General features: G+C 57.5%; 1 protein-coding gene across 2 annotated transcripts; it reads left to right on the forward strand.

Moving 5' to 3' along the window:
• Positions 1–1,175: 1,175 nt before the first annotated feature.
• Positions 1,176–14,274, forward strand: DBNL (drebrin like). Of its 2 annotated transcripts, XM_058859288.1 has the most exons (14): positions 1,176–1,296; positions 2,242–2,297; positions 4,095–4,207; positions 4,458–4,532; positions 4,803–4,949; positions 5,523–5,600; positions 6,205–6,356; positions 7,031–7,085; positions 7,629–7,697; positions 7,801–7,903; positions 9,091–9,201; positions 10,299–10,402; positions 11,362–11,467; positions 11,791–14,272. In XM_058859288.1, exons 1-14 carry the CDS (start codon positions 1,214–1,216, stop codon positions 11,928–11,930), a joined length of 1,392 nt encoding a protein of 463 aa, XP_058715271.1. In that variant the 5' UTR covers positions 1,176–1,213; the 3' UTR covers positions 11,931–14,272. The 2 variants fall into 2 exon arrangements, with proteins under 2 accessions (XP_058715271.1, XP_058715273.1); XM_058859290.1 differs by lacking the exon at positions 9,091–9,201 and having other exon boundaries at positions 11,791–14,274.
• The last annotated feature ends 242 nt before the right edge of the window (positions 14,275–14,516 follow it).

Consider the following 14,516-nt stretch of genomic DNA (forward strand, 5'->3'; position numbering starts at 1 on the left):
TTGAGACGCATTTACACCCCAAAAAGCTCCAGGCTCCGAACTGCTTCGGTCCCCGCAAACACCCCTGATATGCGCCCCCACTCCGGCTGGGAAATGAGGGAAATCCCTGGAAATGCCATTTTCTGTCCCCGGGGGCTGCGTTTGGGGGTACGGGCACTGGGGAGGGCTGTGTGGGACATGGGCACTGTCGGGGTGCACTGAGAACCCCGAGAAGCGCCTGGAGCGGCTCTCCCAGAACAGCCCGGGATAGCTGAGAATTGCCCTTGGGGTGCGGGACCCCGGGAACTCTCACTGGACGGGAGTCTCCCAGAATTGATGTGGGACGGGGGACCCCGGGACATCCCGGGAACGGGGCCCCAAGAGCCATTCTGAGATGGGGGAGCCCCAGAGCCGCCCCGGGCCGGGGGTCCCCGAGAGCCGCTCTGAGAACCCCCGGAAACACCTGGGACGGGGGGTCCGGGGGAGAAACCGAGCCGGGGGCGGCACCTGTTTGTTCGGAGGGGTGGTCTCCCTGTCGGGGGTGGTCTCTCTCCCTGTCGGGGGTGGTCTCCCTCCCTGTCGGGGTCTGTTATTCGGGGGGGGTGTTCGGTATTTTTGGGGGGTGGTCTCTCTCCTGTCGGGGTCTGTTATTCGGGGGGGGTTCGGTATTTTTGGGGGGTGGTCTCTCTCCCTGTCGGGGGTGGTCTCTCTCCTGTCGGGGTCTGTTATTCGGGGGGGGGGTTCGGTATTTTTGGGGGGTGGTCTCTCTCCCTGTCGGGGTCTGTTATTCGGGGGGGGTTCGGTATTTTTGGGGGGGTCCATCCACTCAGGGCCGTGCTCCGGCAGATCGGGTGGGCGGGGCAGCACCTTGTGGGCGTGGCCCTGTGGGGCGGGGCTGGCGGGGCGGGGCTGAGCGCTCCCGGGGCGGGGTCTCGGTGCCGGTAGCACCGGAGGGGCGGGACCGGGGGAGGGATCGGTGGCACCGGCGGGGCGGAGCCGGGGGCGGGACTGGGGGCACCGGAGGGGCGGGACCGGGGCGGGACCAGGGGCGGGACCGGGGGCACCGGAGGGGCGGGACTGGGGCGGGACCGGAGGCGGGACCGGGGCACCGGAGGGGCGGGACCGGAGGCACCGGAGGGGCGGGACCGGGGGCACCGGGGGGGCGGGACCGGGGGCGGGACCGGGGGCACCGGCGGGGCCGGAGGCGGGGCCGGCGGGCGGAGCGGGCGCGGCCATGGCGCTGAACCTGGCCAAGAACGGGCGGGCGCTGCAGGAGGCCTACGGGAGCGTGGTGGCCGCGGGGAGCCCCACGGACTGGTGAGGGAGGGGCGGCGGGGACCGGGGACGGTGAGGGGGGACGGGGATGGGGATGGGGATTGGGAAGGGGATGGGATGGGGATGGGATGGGGATGGGGACGGGGATGGGGATGGGGATTGGGAAGGGGATGGGATGGGGATGGGGATGGGGATGGGATGGGGATGGGGATGGGGATGGGGATGGGGATGGGGATGGGGATGGGGATGGGATGGGGATTGGGATGGGGATGGGATGGGGATGGGGATGGGGATGGGATGGGGATGGGGATGGGGATGGGGATGGGGATGGGGATGGGATGGGATGGGGATGGGGATGGGGATGGGGATGGGATGGGGATGGGGATGGGGATGGGGATGGGATGGGATGGGGATGGGGATGGGGATGGGGATGGGATGGGATGGGGATGGGATGGGGATTGGGAAGGGGATGGGATGGGGATGGGGATGGGGATGGGATGGGGATGGGGATGGGGAAGGGGATGGGGGAGGATGAGGAGCTGGTGGGGGAGTGTGAAGTGTTCGGAGGGATGTGGGAGTTTGGGGTGGGGGATGGGAGTGTAGGGGGAATCCGAGGGGGTGGGCAGGGGATGGAGGGGTGCAAGTGAAACAGAGATGGGTGCGGGTGGAGGGCCTGGGAAAACATTTCCGGCTGGGCCAGTGGCTTGGGGGAACATGGTGTGACAGGGACCGGACTGTGGGGGTGTTTGGGGGGATGTGGGGTGTATAGAGGGAGTCAGGGCTGTGGGATGGATGGGGAGGTAGGGGGGCGATTGCAGGGTGGGCTGTATGAGAGGATCAGGGGGTGTCTGGGGGGATCAATAATTCCCTGGGCTGTGGGCTGGCAGGTCCCTGTGGGGCTCTGAACTTCAGAAGGTGTCAGGGGTGTATGAACACCCCTGATGAGCACTGTGCTGGCTAAAAATACCATTTCTGCCTTAATTTTAGGGCTCTGTTCACCTATGAAGGCAACAGCAATGATCTACGGGTGGCCGGCTCCGGAGGTGAGGATTCTGGGGACCATCACCCTGTTTCCATGGCTTCCAGGGTCTGGGGGGCTTCCAGGGCTCATCTCACTGAACCTGCCTGAGATGCTGGGGGGGTTTTAATCTCTGAGAGTGTTTTGGGGAGTGCCCTTGGTGGTGGGACAAGGGTGGGAGCTGTGATGGGGTGTCCGGTGTGATTTCAGAGTGAGGAATATGGAGCACAGCCTCACTGGCAGCTCTGCTTCTCCTTTCCTTTCATTTTTCTCCTTCCCAAAGGATCCAAAGTTTGGATCCTGACTGCTCTTTGCATCCCTGAAGTATTTTAGATCCCAGATTTAGGCAGGACCACGTGGTGCTCCAAAGCCACTCACTCAGCCAGGGCTCCCTACTCAATGCTCTTAAAGCCCCTCATGTCCAATTCCCTTCTTCCCACAATTCTTCTATTTATTTTTTATCTGGCTGCTGATTCCCACCCAAACACTACTGGCTGGAAAGCCGAAGCCTTCAGGAAGCAGCACATTCAGACGGTTTCCCCGCGCTCGGAATTTGCATCCTCTCATCCCTCCCCACCTTCTTCCTTAATTTCCAAGTGTTTTTCCCAGCCTGTGGAGCTCTGTGGAAGTTTCTGTGATGCTCCACAGGGTCTGGTGGAGCCCATGGAGCCAGGGAATTTTGTTGAGGAAAAACTCTTCCTGAGTCACAAATGAGTTTTGTGGAGCTGCAGAGTGCCCTGAGCTCCCTGCAGATCCCTGCTACCCCCAGCATTCCTGTCATGTCCCTCTGTGCCAGCCCTCACCAACCAGCTTCAGACTTCCAACCTTCAACTTCCCTGCTGGGTTTAGAGCCAAATTTAGAGCCAAAACATAAATACTTAATAGGGAGAAGGAAATAATCCAGGTGATGCTGCAGAGCAAAGCAAGCTGTGTTGGTCTGTGTTACTCCTGCCAGGAGTGATAAGGACCAGTGGCTCTTTTCCCACTTTTCAGGGCTCAGGCAACCCAGCACAGGAAGAATTGTGGTCTGGGAGAATATTTTTGAGATGAGAATGTGCATTTTCGGTGGTTTTCCTCCTTTCCTGGTAGTTTATTGGTGTAGTGGGAGTGATGCTGTCCGCTTTCTATTGCCCTGCCTGAGCCCTGTGTGGGATTTTTCCTCTGGGGTTCACTCTCAAGTCCTCAAAGCAGCACTGAGACCACTCTAGGTGGGTGTAACAGGGAGGGAAGTGTTGAGGCAGGAGTTTCCCCATGGTGGACTAACAGGACTTTACCCCATGTTACTCTTCTGGTTCCTTCTCTGCTTCCCGTCTTGCAAAGCAGGAACAAGGCTCAGCCAGTTCCTCCACCACTTCTCAGCAGCATTCCCACCCTCACTGAGGTGTTTCCGAGTATGGTTTTGTGCAGGAACCTGTGGGCAAAACTGACAGCTGCCTGCTCTCATTAAAGCTTCTAATTGATTAGGGAGTGTGAGCAGCTCCTTCCCTTTCTCTGGCATGCCTGCAGTTGGTTGCAGATCCAGGATCTTTCTATATGGGATCTGTGAAGGCCTGAGGAAGACAAACTGTGTGATAAAGGCTGCTGGGGATGGGAGTGGGTGAGAAAGGCTGGGGCTTGGCTCCCAAATAATCATGTGGATGATAAATGATCAGGTTATGTGTTTACAGAGTAAACACAGGAGTCTGAGACACTCGGGAGGTGTGACAGCCCCACACCTAATGGGGAAAATCTCCAGGGAATACAGAGCTGGGGTGGGTTTGGCTGTTCCCACCACATGTAGAGAATGGGCCGGACTCACCCCCTCTCCTTCCTCCTGGGACAGATGGGGGGCTGGAGGAGATGGTGGAGGAGCTCAACAGTGGGAAGGTGATGTACGGCTTCTGCCGCGTGAAGGATCCCAACTCTGGGCTGCCCAAATATGTCCTTGTCAACTGGGTGAGTGGGGACAGAGCTTGGCTTAACTGGGAGGGAGCTGGAGCCCCTCTGCCATGGGGCCAGGCTGGGAGAGCTGGGGGTGTCCAGTCTGGAGAAGAGAGGGCTCCAGGGACACCTCAGAGCTCCTTGCAGTGCCTTGAGGGGCTCCAGGAGAGCTGGAGAGGGACTCAGGCTCAGATCCAGGTGCTGCTGCCATGAATCCACCCTGGAGGGGCTCAGGTGAGCCAGTGCTGATGGTGTCTCCTTGCAGACAGGTGAAGGTGTCAATGACGTGCGGAAAGGAGCCTGCGCCAACCACGTCAGCACTGTGGCCAACTTCCTGAAGGTCTGATCCTCCTCGTGTCCTCGGCACTGAATGGTTTGGGTTGGAGGGCCCTTAGACCATCCAGTTCTACTCCCCTGCCATGGGCAGGGATATTTTCCAGTAGACCAGCTTGCTGAAAAAATCCCTCTGGATATTTTCTCCTTCTCACCAGCACCCTTTTCCTTTCCTTGGGAGCTCTGGGAGCACAGACAAGACCCACCGGGGCAGGGTGGTGGGTTTGGGGGCTCCCAGAGTGACCCCCTCACCCTTATCCTGGTTCCTCCTTCTCAGGGGGCTCATGTCACCATCAATGCCCGGGCAGAGGAGGATGTGGAGCCTGAACTCATCATGGAGAAGGTGGCCAAGGCCTCTGGGGCCAACTACAGCTTCCACAAGGAGAGCAGCAAGTTCCAGGACTCAGGGCCCCAGGCTCCTGTGGTGAGTTGAATCACTGAGGGCTTTTGGCTGCCTCTGGATGGGGGGAAGGTCTGGGACCATTATCATCCCATGATGGAAGAGGCACCCTGGCCATTGACATGTCTGTGGAATGTTCAGACTGGAGAAGGGAAGGTTCCAGGGAGAACTTAGAGCCCCTTCCAGTGCCTAAAGGGGCTGCAAGAGAGCTGGAGAGAGACTTTGCACCAGGGCACAGAGTAACAGGACAAGGGGGAATGCCAGAGGGCAGGTTTGAAGCATGGAATCATGGGCTGGATTGGAGGGACCTTAAAGCCCATCCAGTCCCACCCCTGCCATGGGCAGGGACACCTTCCACTACCCCAGGGTGCTCCAAGCCCTGTCCAGCCTGGCCTGGGACACTTCCAGGGATGGGACAGCAACCTGTGCCAGGGCCAGCAATTCCCTGGTTTTGGCAGTGTGCACCCAGCTCTCCTTTAAATTGTGGAGCAAAGCATCAGGTTATAGGAACTTCTGAGAGAAGTCTCAGACTGTGCTGATTTGGGCTGACTGTTGACAAAAAATGCAGAAAAGGTGATTTCTCTGTGTCTTCCTCAGGGCTCTGTGTACCAGAAGACGAATGCGATGTCTGAAATCAAACGGGTCAATAAGGATAATTTCTGGGCCAAAGCAGAGGTGAGTGAACTCATGCCTCAGAGCACAAAGTGTTTGGGTTTAGATGGAAATTATTCTCCATATGCTTATTCCCTGTCTGGGAACTGGGCAGTCCTGCCTGGAATCAAGAGCTCAGGGAGGTGCAGAGTTACTGCCCTGGAGTGCTCGGAGAGGAGTGGCTGAGTCTTGAAGGGGAAAAGGTGCTCCTTTATCTCATCTGAATTTTGCTCAGGGCTGCTGGGGTGAGCTCAGGAGGGAGAGCTGGGGTGCACCCAGGCTCTGCTGGCAGACAGCTGGGCTGCATCCCAGCTCCCAGCAAAACCCCTGTGGTTGAGGAAACTGGTTTTTGACCTCTCCGAGGGCTGCTCCCTTTTTCCTTCCCTTTCATGTTGGGTTTTATGGGGTTAAGCAATAACATATGAACCTTCTGACTGGATAAGGGGATCCACCACAAGCCCCAGGATCCATCGTGTGCCCTTGGATGTGCCCTGTCCCCTGGGCCCTGCTGTGTGCCCTGGGGGGTTCCGAGCACTGGCACAGGTTGTGACAGTCACAGGTGTGTCACAGGTGTGACCCCCACACCTCAGCCCAGGATGCCCAAGCCTCTGTGCCCATCTCCCCTCAGAAGGATGAGGAGAACCGTCGGCTGGAGGAGAAGAGGAGGGCGGAGGAAGAGCGACAGCGGCTGGAGCGGGAGCAGCGGGAGCGGGAGCTGCAGGAGGCAGCGGGGCGGGAGCAGATGTTTAAAGCCAGATCCAGTGAAATTGAAGCCCAGAAGTGAGTGGGGTTTTGGGAAGGATTCCTAGAGCCCATCCTGCTGCCTGGGGTCCCTTTGGTGCTGGGTGGCCCTGTCACTACCTCTCTGAGCTGCCCCCACTCCAGCAAAGTTTATTTCTTTGGAAGTGGTAGATCATGTCCATGCATTTCTCGCTGCTGGAATTCTGCAGTCCCAGGAAATCTCCTTTAAGAGAACAGATATAAGGGGATCTTGCTCTAGCTGTGGAGGTAATACCTCCCTGGCTAACCCCCAAGGAGCTTGGCTGCTTGTCCAGCATCATCCCTGAGTCTCCCTGCCCATGGATCTTGCTCCAGGACTACTCCTCCTTTTGCTTCCCAAATTCTTGCTTGACACCTGTGGCCTCTATTTTTGTGGTGTCAGAGGTCCAGGGAGCTCCAAGCCCCCAAGGGACAACTCCAGGGAAATCTGCCCAGCTCCCATATCAAGATGCTCATGTCCATATCCCTAAGGAAGAGATTTCCCTGGAATGACAGCACTATTTGGAGCAGCTCCTGCCCCTCTCACCGTGCTCCTCTCTTCAAGGGTGACCTGTAGCACCTTGAAGTGAGGGCCAAAGTGAAGGATGGCCTTCATGTGCTGTTCCCAGGGAGCTGGAATAATGGGGTGAGGTCTCAAATTTTAGGCCTCAGTTTTAACACATTCGTTCCCACAGGAGACTCCAGCAGCAACAGGAGGCTGAGAACAGGGACAGGGAGCAGCAGCAATGGGTGAGCTCTGGTGCTGGCCCCAGGCAAGGTTTACCCATGATGGAGGGGACAGGGACCTGGGACAGGGCAAGTGGAAATGGCCTCAAGTTCCATAGGGGAGGTTTAAGTTGGTTACTGGGAAAATTCCTTCATGGAAAGGGTTATCCAGCTCTGGCACAGCTGCCCAGGGCAGTGCTGGCATCCCCATTCCTGGGGGGATTTAACAGCTGTGTGGATATGGTGCTTGGGGACATGGATTAGTGGTGGCCTTGGCTGTGCTGGGGAACAACTGGACTTGATGCTCTCAGAGGGTTTTTCCAACCTAAATCGTTCCACGATTCCGTGACACCAAGTTCCTGTTCTTATCCCGGAATTCCCACGTCTCCCTCCCAGATCCAGGGTTTCCTCCTCATCCACCCTCCATTGCCACGGCAGTTCCTTGGGTCCAGAGGGGGCTGAAGGGGGCAGATGGTTCTGGAAGGAACTGGCTGGGGCTGGAGGGGGCAGGAGGGCTGGCTGGGGCTGGAGGAGTGGCTGGTTGCCCAGACCACTCCTGTGCTGCAGAAGGAGCAGGCTGAGGAGACGTGGCAGCGGAAGGGCGTCAAGAGAAGCGAGTCGGTGGAGAAAGCCCAGGTGAGGAACTGGGACCCCGAGCCCCTGGGGAAAGGGGGCTGCCTCAGCTCTGCCCCCCTGAGCTGCTCAGGGCTTTGACTGGGCTGTGTGCCCTCCTGGGCAGGAGGCTGCCACGCTGATCGCACAGAGAGCTGTGAACCCCCGTGACATCTTCAAGCAAAGGGAGAAAGCGGGGCCAGGCGATGCGGGGATGCCAACACAGCCAGGTATGGCCTGGGGACACAGGGAGGGTCCCAGTCCCCCACTGGGTCTCTCTGCACTGCAGGGGTCCCAGTGGGGCATGAGCTGACAACAGGCTGCTCTCACCATGCTGCTGTGCTGTGTCCCACACCTGGCTCCTGCCATTTTTCAGGGTGTGGCTCTAGCCAAGTTTTAATCACAAGGACAGATTTCCATACTCTGATTCCCCTTCTGAGCCTTAAAGATTTTTTTTGGTTTTTTTGGTTTTTTTTTTAAATTATAGTTCAATATGTTAAGACTAGGAAAACACCACTATCACAACCCATCCTGACTGAATGAAATTTCACCTGGATTTTTGCACTGCCCCAGCCAAGCAGAATCTTGCGCTGTTAGAAGAGCCTGATCCTATCTCTCAGATAGAAATCAGGAAGTTTGCAAACCAGAGCTGAGAGTAGCTAAGGAAGTAGCTGTGACGAGCACGTGACACCCCAGGGTGACTGCCTCTGCCACCTCCTCCTCCCTGTCCTCCTCAGCCCAACCCCCTCCAAAGCACCTTAAATTGGTTCAGAATAACCACTTTCACTTGGTGACAGGAGCATGAATCCCTTGGGCAGGCAAGCCACGGGTGGGAGAGGAGGGAATGCCACGCTGGGAAAATGTCTTTTTTGATGGTTGGACATCATGGGGAGAGACTGACTTTCTGAGGTATTTCATTAAGGTTTGATGGTTTTCATGGAGGAAAGGGAGATAAATGCCCTGGAATCGATCAGACACAGAGATAAGGGTAGGCAGGAGTCTTGGTGCTAGTAGGGCTTGTCTGGGAATTCTGCTCAGCTTTTGTTTGGTTTGGAGGTGGAGATGAAGAGATACCAATGCAGTTACCTCCTGCCACAGGAAACACACTGGCAGAAACCAGTTTGCATCATCCCCTCCCAGTTTGATGTCTGTTGAGTTCAGGGTGCTCTAAGAGTCCCCATGGAGAGCCAGAGGCAGGGCTGTCCAGCTCTTCCTCCTCCACAAAAACCCTTTTTTTTTTTAAATTTTCCCTTGGCTGCTGCTGTAACCAGTTGCCAAACTTGTTTTCCACAACCAGGATTAGAGCTGGAAAATCCTGCTTGGGAGGTTGACCCAGCAGTACCTGTGGGTGCACAGTCAGGCTGGGAGCACCCCCTTGCCTGACAGGCTCCTGCAGCCCCTTCAACTGCTTTTCCAGGGAAGCTCCGCAGCCCATTCCTGCAGAAGGAGATGAACTCTGTGCCCGGTCCTGCCTCCCCCAGCCGGGATGTTTGGGGGTCCTTGCCAGCCTCCCCGGTACCTGTAGCTGGTACGTGCTTGGCTCCCTCCACTCCCCAAAGCTTTTCTCCTCATCTTTCCAACTAGATCTCACAAATTTTGGCATTTTAAGGCTGGGCTTGGAGATTCCATTTGGTTTTCCCCTGGGCTTTGTCTCCAGCCAGGGCTCAGTGTTGAGGATGAGGATGGTTCTTGCTTGACTTTAGCTGAAGTCTCAGTGCCTGGGGGATGAGGATATCTCCTGCTGGAATTCAGGCTGGAATTTGGCTCCATGCACCCCCAGCCTTCCTCCAGACCTGCCACAGGGGCTTGGGCTTTTCCAAAATGCCCCAAGGCCCAGCCAAGGTGGCTCCACTCCTCTGCAGGGGTTTCCCTGCTCCAGAGTTAGACTGGGTTGTTTCCTTGTTGAGGTGAAGTACATGGGCACAGAGTGACAGGAGGGACTGGCTTCCCACTGCCAGGGGCACCCTAGGAAGGTGGGGAGGCCCTGGTAGAGGCTGCCCAGAGAAGCTGTGGCTTCTGAAGTGTCCAAGGCCAGCTTGGACGGGCTTGGAACAACCTGGGACAGTGGAAGGTGTCCCTGTCAAACCACTTCCCAGTGGTCTAGGGGAGGAAGCAATTCCAGAGAAAGGCTGGCTGTGCCCAGAGGTCTCCCTATGTGCTGTAGGTGGCACCGAGGGCTGGCCCTTCCCTGAAGCATGGAATGACAGATTGGTTTGGCTTGGACAGGATCTCAAACCATCTAGTTCTACCTCCCCTGCCATGGGCAGGGATCCAGGGATGTGCTGGGGCTCCAGTGTCCCTAGGCCACTGTCACCACTAGATGCTGCTGTTGGCCAGGACCTCTGCTCCAGCCCTTTCCCCTCCATGGGAATTTTTTCATCTTGAGCAAGTTTATCCTTTCCCTGTCTTTATCCCTTCCCTATCAGAGCTACATCTCTCCTTTGTCCTTTCCATTGCTCCCTTCAACCCCTGCCCACTCCATCCCATGCTTCCTGCCTGCTCCATCCCCCAGCTGGGCAGGAGACCCAGGGGACACGCAGCTCATGAGCAGGAATGTGGTGTCACCCCAGCTTGGAGCAGGAGCCAGGGCATGATTGTGGTGACAGATCCCTTGTTTCTCCTCAGGACGAGACTCTGGATACAACTCTGGTGTCCCAGGGTCCCACATGGAAGAGAATCTGTATGAGGAGCCTCCAGAGCCCTTGGCCCTCTATGAGGAGCCGCCCCGGGTAAGTTTGAGAGGCAGGGGACTCCATCGGGGCCGGATCTACGTGGAAGAGCACATCCCATCCCTAGGATGAGCCTGGAACACTTTTCTGAGCTAAAATCGTAGGAAACGGCAAAACCCCAGAGGTCAGGTGTAGTCAGGATACACCCATGTGGCAAAGGGGTGCTACTGTGTCTCTTCCCAATGCTCCCAGTACCAGGAGACACTGGTGCTGAGTCCCTGGCACCCATCCTGCACCCCAGCTCCAGCTGTTGTCAGTGCCACATCCCAGAACCAGGGAGGGGAGAGGACCCACCAGCCTCTTCCAAAGCCCCTTCTCTTTCTCCTGCTTCTCTGCACATCTGGACCCGGCAGAGTTGCAATTCCAGCTATTCCTGGTGCAGTCCAAGGTTCTCCAGTGGCTCATTGCAGGGCTGTGCTGTGCTGCCATGTTGCCCTCAGAGTTGTGGGGCCCCTTGGATTTCTTTTGTGCTCACCTAACCATCAGCATTCCAAACATTTTCTCATTCTGGAATTTGTCTGGAAGTGTCCAGCAGGTTCCAAAAGATTCCGGAGGAGTCAGCCTTTCCTGAGGAAAGCAAACCACTGCCAGTTCAGGCTTTGGCAGAAATGTTTCAGAACTTGAGCTTATCTGTGGGGGATGAGCCTCTGTCTGCAGCAGGGATCCCAAGAGATCAAAGCTGCCACTGGTCTCCAGTGTTTCCAAGGGACAGGGGTTGGTGTTGAGCCAGATGGAGATGTGGCCACCTTGGCTCTTTGGCCAAGAACTAGTTTGTTCTTGTGGCAGACATGGCACAAATTCCCTGGAGCCCATGTGGTCTTCCAGAGGGCACCTGGAACTTCCAGCACACAGGTCTCCAAGCCTTGGGGGCTGATGGACATTTCTGGGTATTGGACATTGTTGTTCTCTTTCCTCCCACTGTTCTCCTGGTAATTCCTGCTCTCCTCTCCTTCCTGAAGGAACAAGTTGACAATGCCAAATATGACTACAGGGTGGAGTACCAGGAGCCACCGGACCTGGCGGGGAAGGGGCTCTGTGCACGAGCACTCTATGACTACCAGGCTGGTGAGACCCACAGAGCCATTGCCCTTGTCCTGTCCCTCCAGACCATTGTCCCCAGTCTCTCTCTCCAGCTCTCTTGGAGCCCCTTTAGGCACTGGAAGGGGCTCTGAGGTCTCCCCAGAGCCTTCTCTGCTCCAGAGACATTCACAGACTGGACATTGACAGTTCTCCCAGCATGTCTCCAGAGCAGAGGGGCTCCAGCCCTCCAAGCACCTCCATGGCCTTCTCTGGACTTGTTCCAGCAGCTCGACATCCCTCTTATCTTGGGACCCCCAGAGCTGGGGTAGTTCAGGTAATCTGACCCCCCTCCCTCTGTCCCATTGCAGCTGATGACACCGAGATCTCCTTTGATCCTGAGAACATCATCACCAACATCGAGATGATCGATGAGGGCTGGTGGCGCGGCTACGGCCCCGACGGCCACTTCGGGATGTTCCCCGCCAACTACGTGGAACTGATAGAGTAGGGGAACTGGTGGGGATCTGATGGGGGGGCTCCAGACCCCCCGAGACCACTCAGCTCCTGCCTGATTCTTCCAAACGACACGTGGCTTTTTCTTCTTCTCTATTTCTTTCTCTCTCTCAGTGAAATGCCATTCCCCAGTCCCTCGGCAGTGGGGACCCGCAGGCACTGCTCCCCTGTCCCCCATAGCTGCCCTTGAGTGGGTGAAGGAAGGGTCCCATCCCACCCTGAGCCCACAGTGCTGCTCTCCGCCCCCTCCCTTGGCTTTGGAGTGGGAAGGAGGGCGTGACAAATCCCTCACAGGAATTTTCAGGGAACAAATGATCTCCCCCCTGTGCTCCCTCCCACCCCGTGACCTTGGACCTGCTGCAGCCACACTGGAGAAGCCACTTTCCCAATTTTATTTCATCGGAAAAGCTCATCAGAATAATTTTAGAATCCTGCAGGGTCTGACATAACCAGGAGACGTGAATCCTGGCTCTGTTCCCCACCATCCTGAGCACACTGAGCTCACCACTCTGTGATCCTGTGTTTTCCTCCCCGCTGTTCCCTTCTCTTACCCCAAACATCCTCCGGGGATTTGAATTGGGAGTGAATAACCTCCCCTGCAGCGCAGATCCAGCCTGGCCAAGTGTGTGGGACCACCCTCCCCAGCCCCCCAAACTCACTGTGAACAAGGAAAAGCCCAGCCCAGCCCTTCCCCAATACAGAGTTTCCCACCCTGGTGTCACTTCAGGAATAGAAGGACAGAAAGGGTTGGGGCATCGGGGGGGTCCCAGCTCACCCACCCCTCCTTCAGGTGCTGGGGGACATGGTGACTTCTCTGAGTCCCTCCCCTCGGGCCATCCCCAGCTACAATAAAAGGGCTTTTCTTTGGTGATGGATGTAGCAGGATCCTGGTGGGAATTGAAGAGGAATGCCAGGGGTTTGGTGTCCATAATGCCAGACGTGTTATCACACTAGGTTGTTGTGAGCAGCGGCCAAGGAGGGGGTAATTAGGTATATAATTAGTCTCAACACTAATTATCTGGGTCTAATGAGGGAGGAAGCAGCCTGCAGTGGTTGGGGTCCTGGGTGGAGAGGGGCTTTGTGGCTGTGGCTGGTGGCACTGGTGGTTTGAGAGCACTGGGGATATTGGGGGTGCAGGGACTGTGGAGAGAGCAGAGGGTGGACATGGAGCTATAGTGGAGATTTGGGAACATGAGGGATCTGGGGACATGGGGGACCCATGGTGGCAGCCAGATGGGTGCCACAGGCCATCTCCCACCCTTCCCAAACACTGGGGGTCAGGTGCTCACACAAGGACCTGGGGACATCATGTGGCCGTGGGACAGAGCACTGGTGACACAGGCGGCCCTGCCGTGTGCCACGTGGGGTGGCATCACACCAGGGTGCTGCAGACACTTCATCCCCTGCACTGGCATTGCCCTGTCCTGTCTGAGTCCCCTCATACCTCCCCATCCCCAGGGCTGGCACCACACCTATCAGGACATGGCACTGTCCCTTTATTCACCAGGACCAGGGTGCAGGGGTAGATGTGTGGGCACAGGCAGTGTGGGCACGGGGTGGGCACGGTGTGCCACAGCCACATGCAAGAAGGTGGCAAAGCTGCAGCAGCAGTGTGGGGGAGCAGTGGCTTGTGGGGATGGCATGGGCTTGGGATGGTGTAGGGATAGGGATGGAGACAAGCATGGGGTGGGCAAAGGAATTGGGATGATGAGATGGCACAGGCAGGGGGAAGTAGACCATGAAGAGGTTGGACTCATTGCCCTGCACCTCGTGGTGGGGGACAGGGCACTCGGCCAGAGGTGGAGAGGAGGGTGCAGGTGCCCTGCTAGTCCTGCAAGAAGTATTGTATTGTAATGTATGTATTGTACTCAGGGCTGTACTGGGGGAGCCATAACAGGCTGGGGAGGCTGGAGTGGGAGTGGGAGTGGAACTGGAAGTGGGGGGCCATTCCTGGGGGCTGCATGGGGTGGATTAGGGGCTGCAGCAAAGGCTCGCTGGGCTGCACTGGGAGGTGCAGGTGGCGCCCCCAGTTCCCGGCAGGCCACAGCATTGCTGGACAGTGAGTCATGCTTGGGGGGGCTACGCGTGTGACGAGGGGGGGTCACGCATGTGACGATCGCTGGCGGCCTGAGCTGCCACGTGGCCCTGCCACCACTTCAGCCCGGGGAGCCTGCGGGGCCCGGGCGGGTGGGGGACACCCCGTGCACCCCCCCAGCGCCCCAGGGAGCACCCTGGGCATGCACACCCCAGCCTGAACCTCAACCCTGCAAGCAGGGGGTCTTTTTGGGGGGGGTGTCACGTATGTGTAATGTGTGTGCAGTGTGAGCATGTGCACTGCATCCTCTGCGTGTGCTTCCTCCGTGTGCAGCCCAGGGCACTGCCACACGTGTGCAGCCTCTCACATGTGCCATGTGTGTTCTGTGTGCCAGGTCCGTGTGCAGTGTGTGACCCGTGTGTGTGTGTGTCGTGTGTGCATGTGCGGTGCGTGTTCCATGTGCTGTGCATGTCTCACATTCCGTGTCCTAGCTCGTGCAGCGTGTCCGCGCCCTGCTCCGGGTGATGTGCTTCCCGTCTGCTGTGC

This window comes from Poecile atricapillus, chromosome 29 (assembly GCF_030490865.1).
Source record: "Poecile atricapillus isolate bPoeAtr1 chromosome 29, bPoeAtr1.hap1, whole genome shotgun sequence".
NCBI classification, from domain to species: Eukaryota; Metazoa; Chordata; class Aves; order Passeriformes; family Paridae; genus Poecile; species Poecile atricapillus.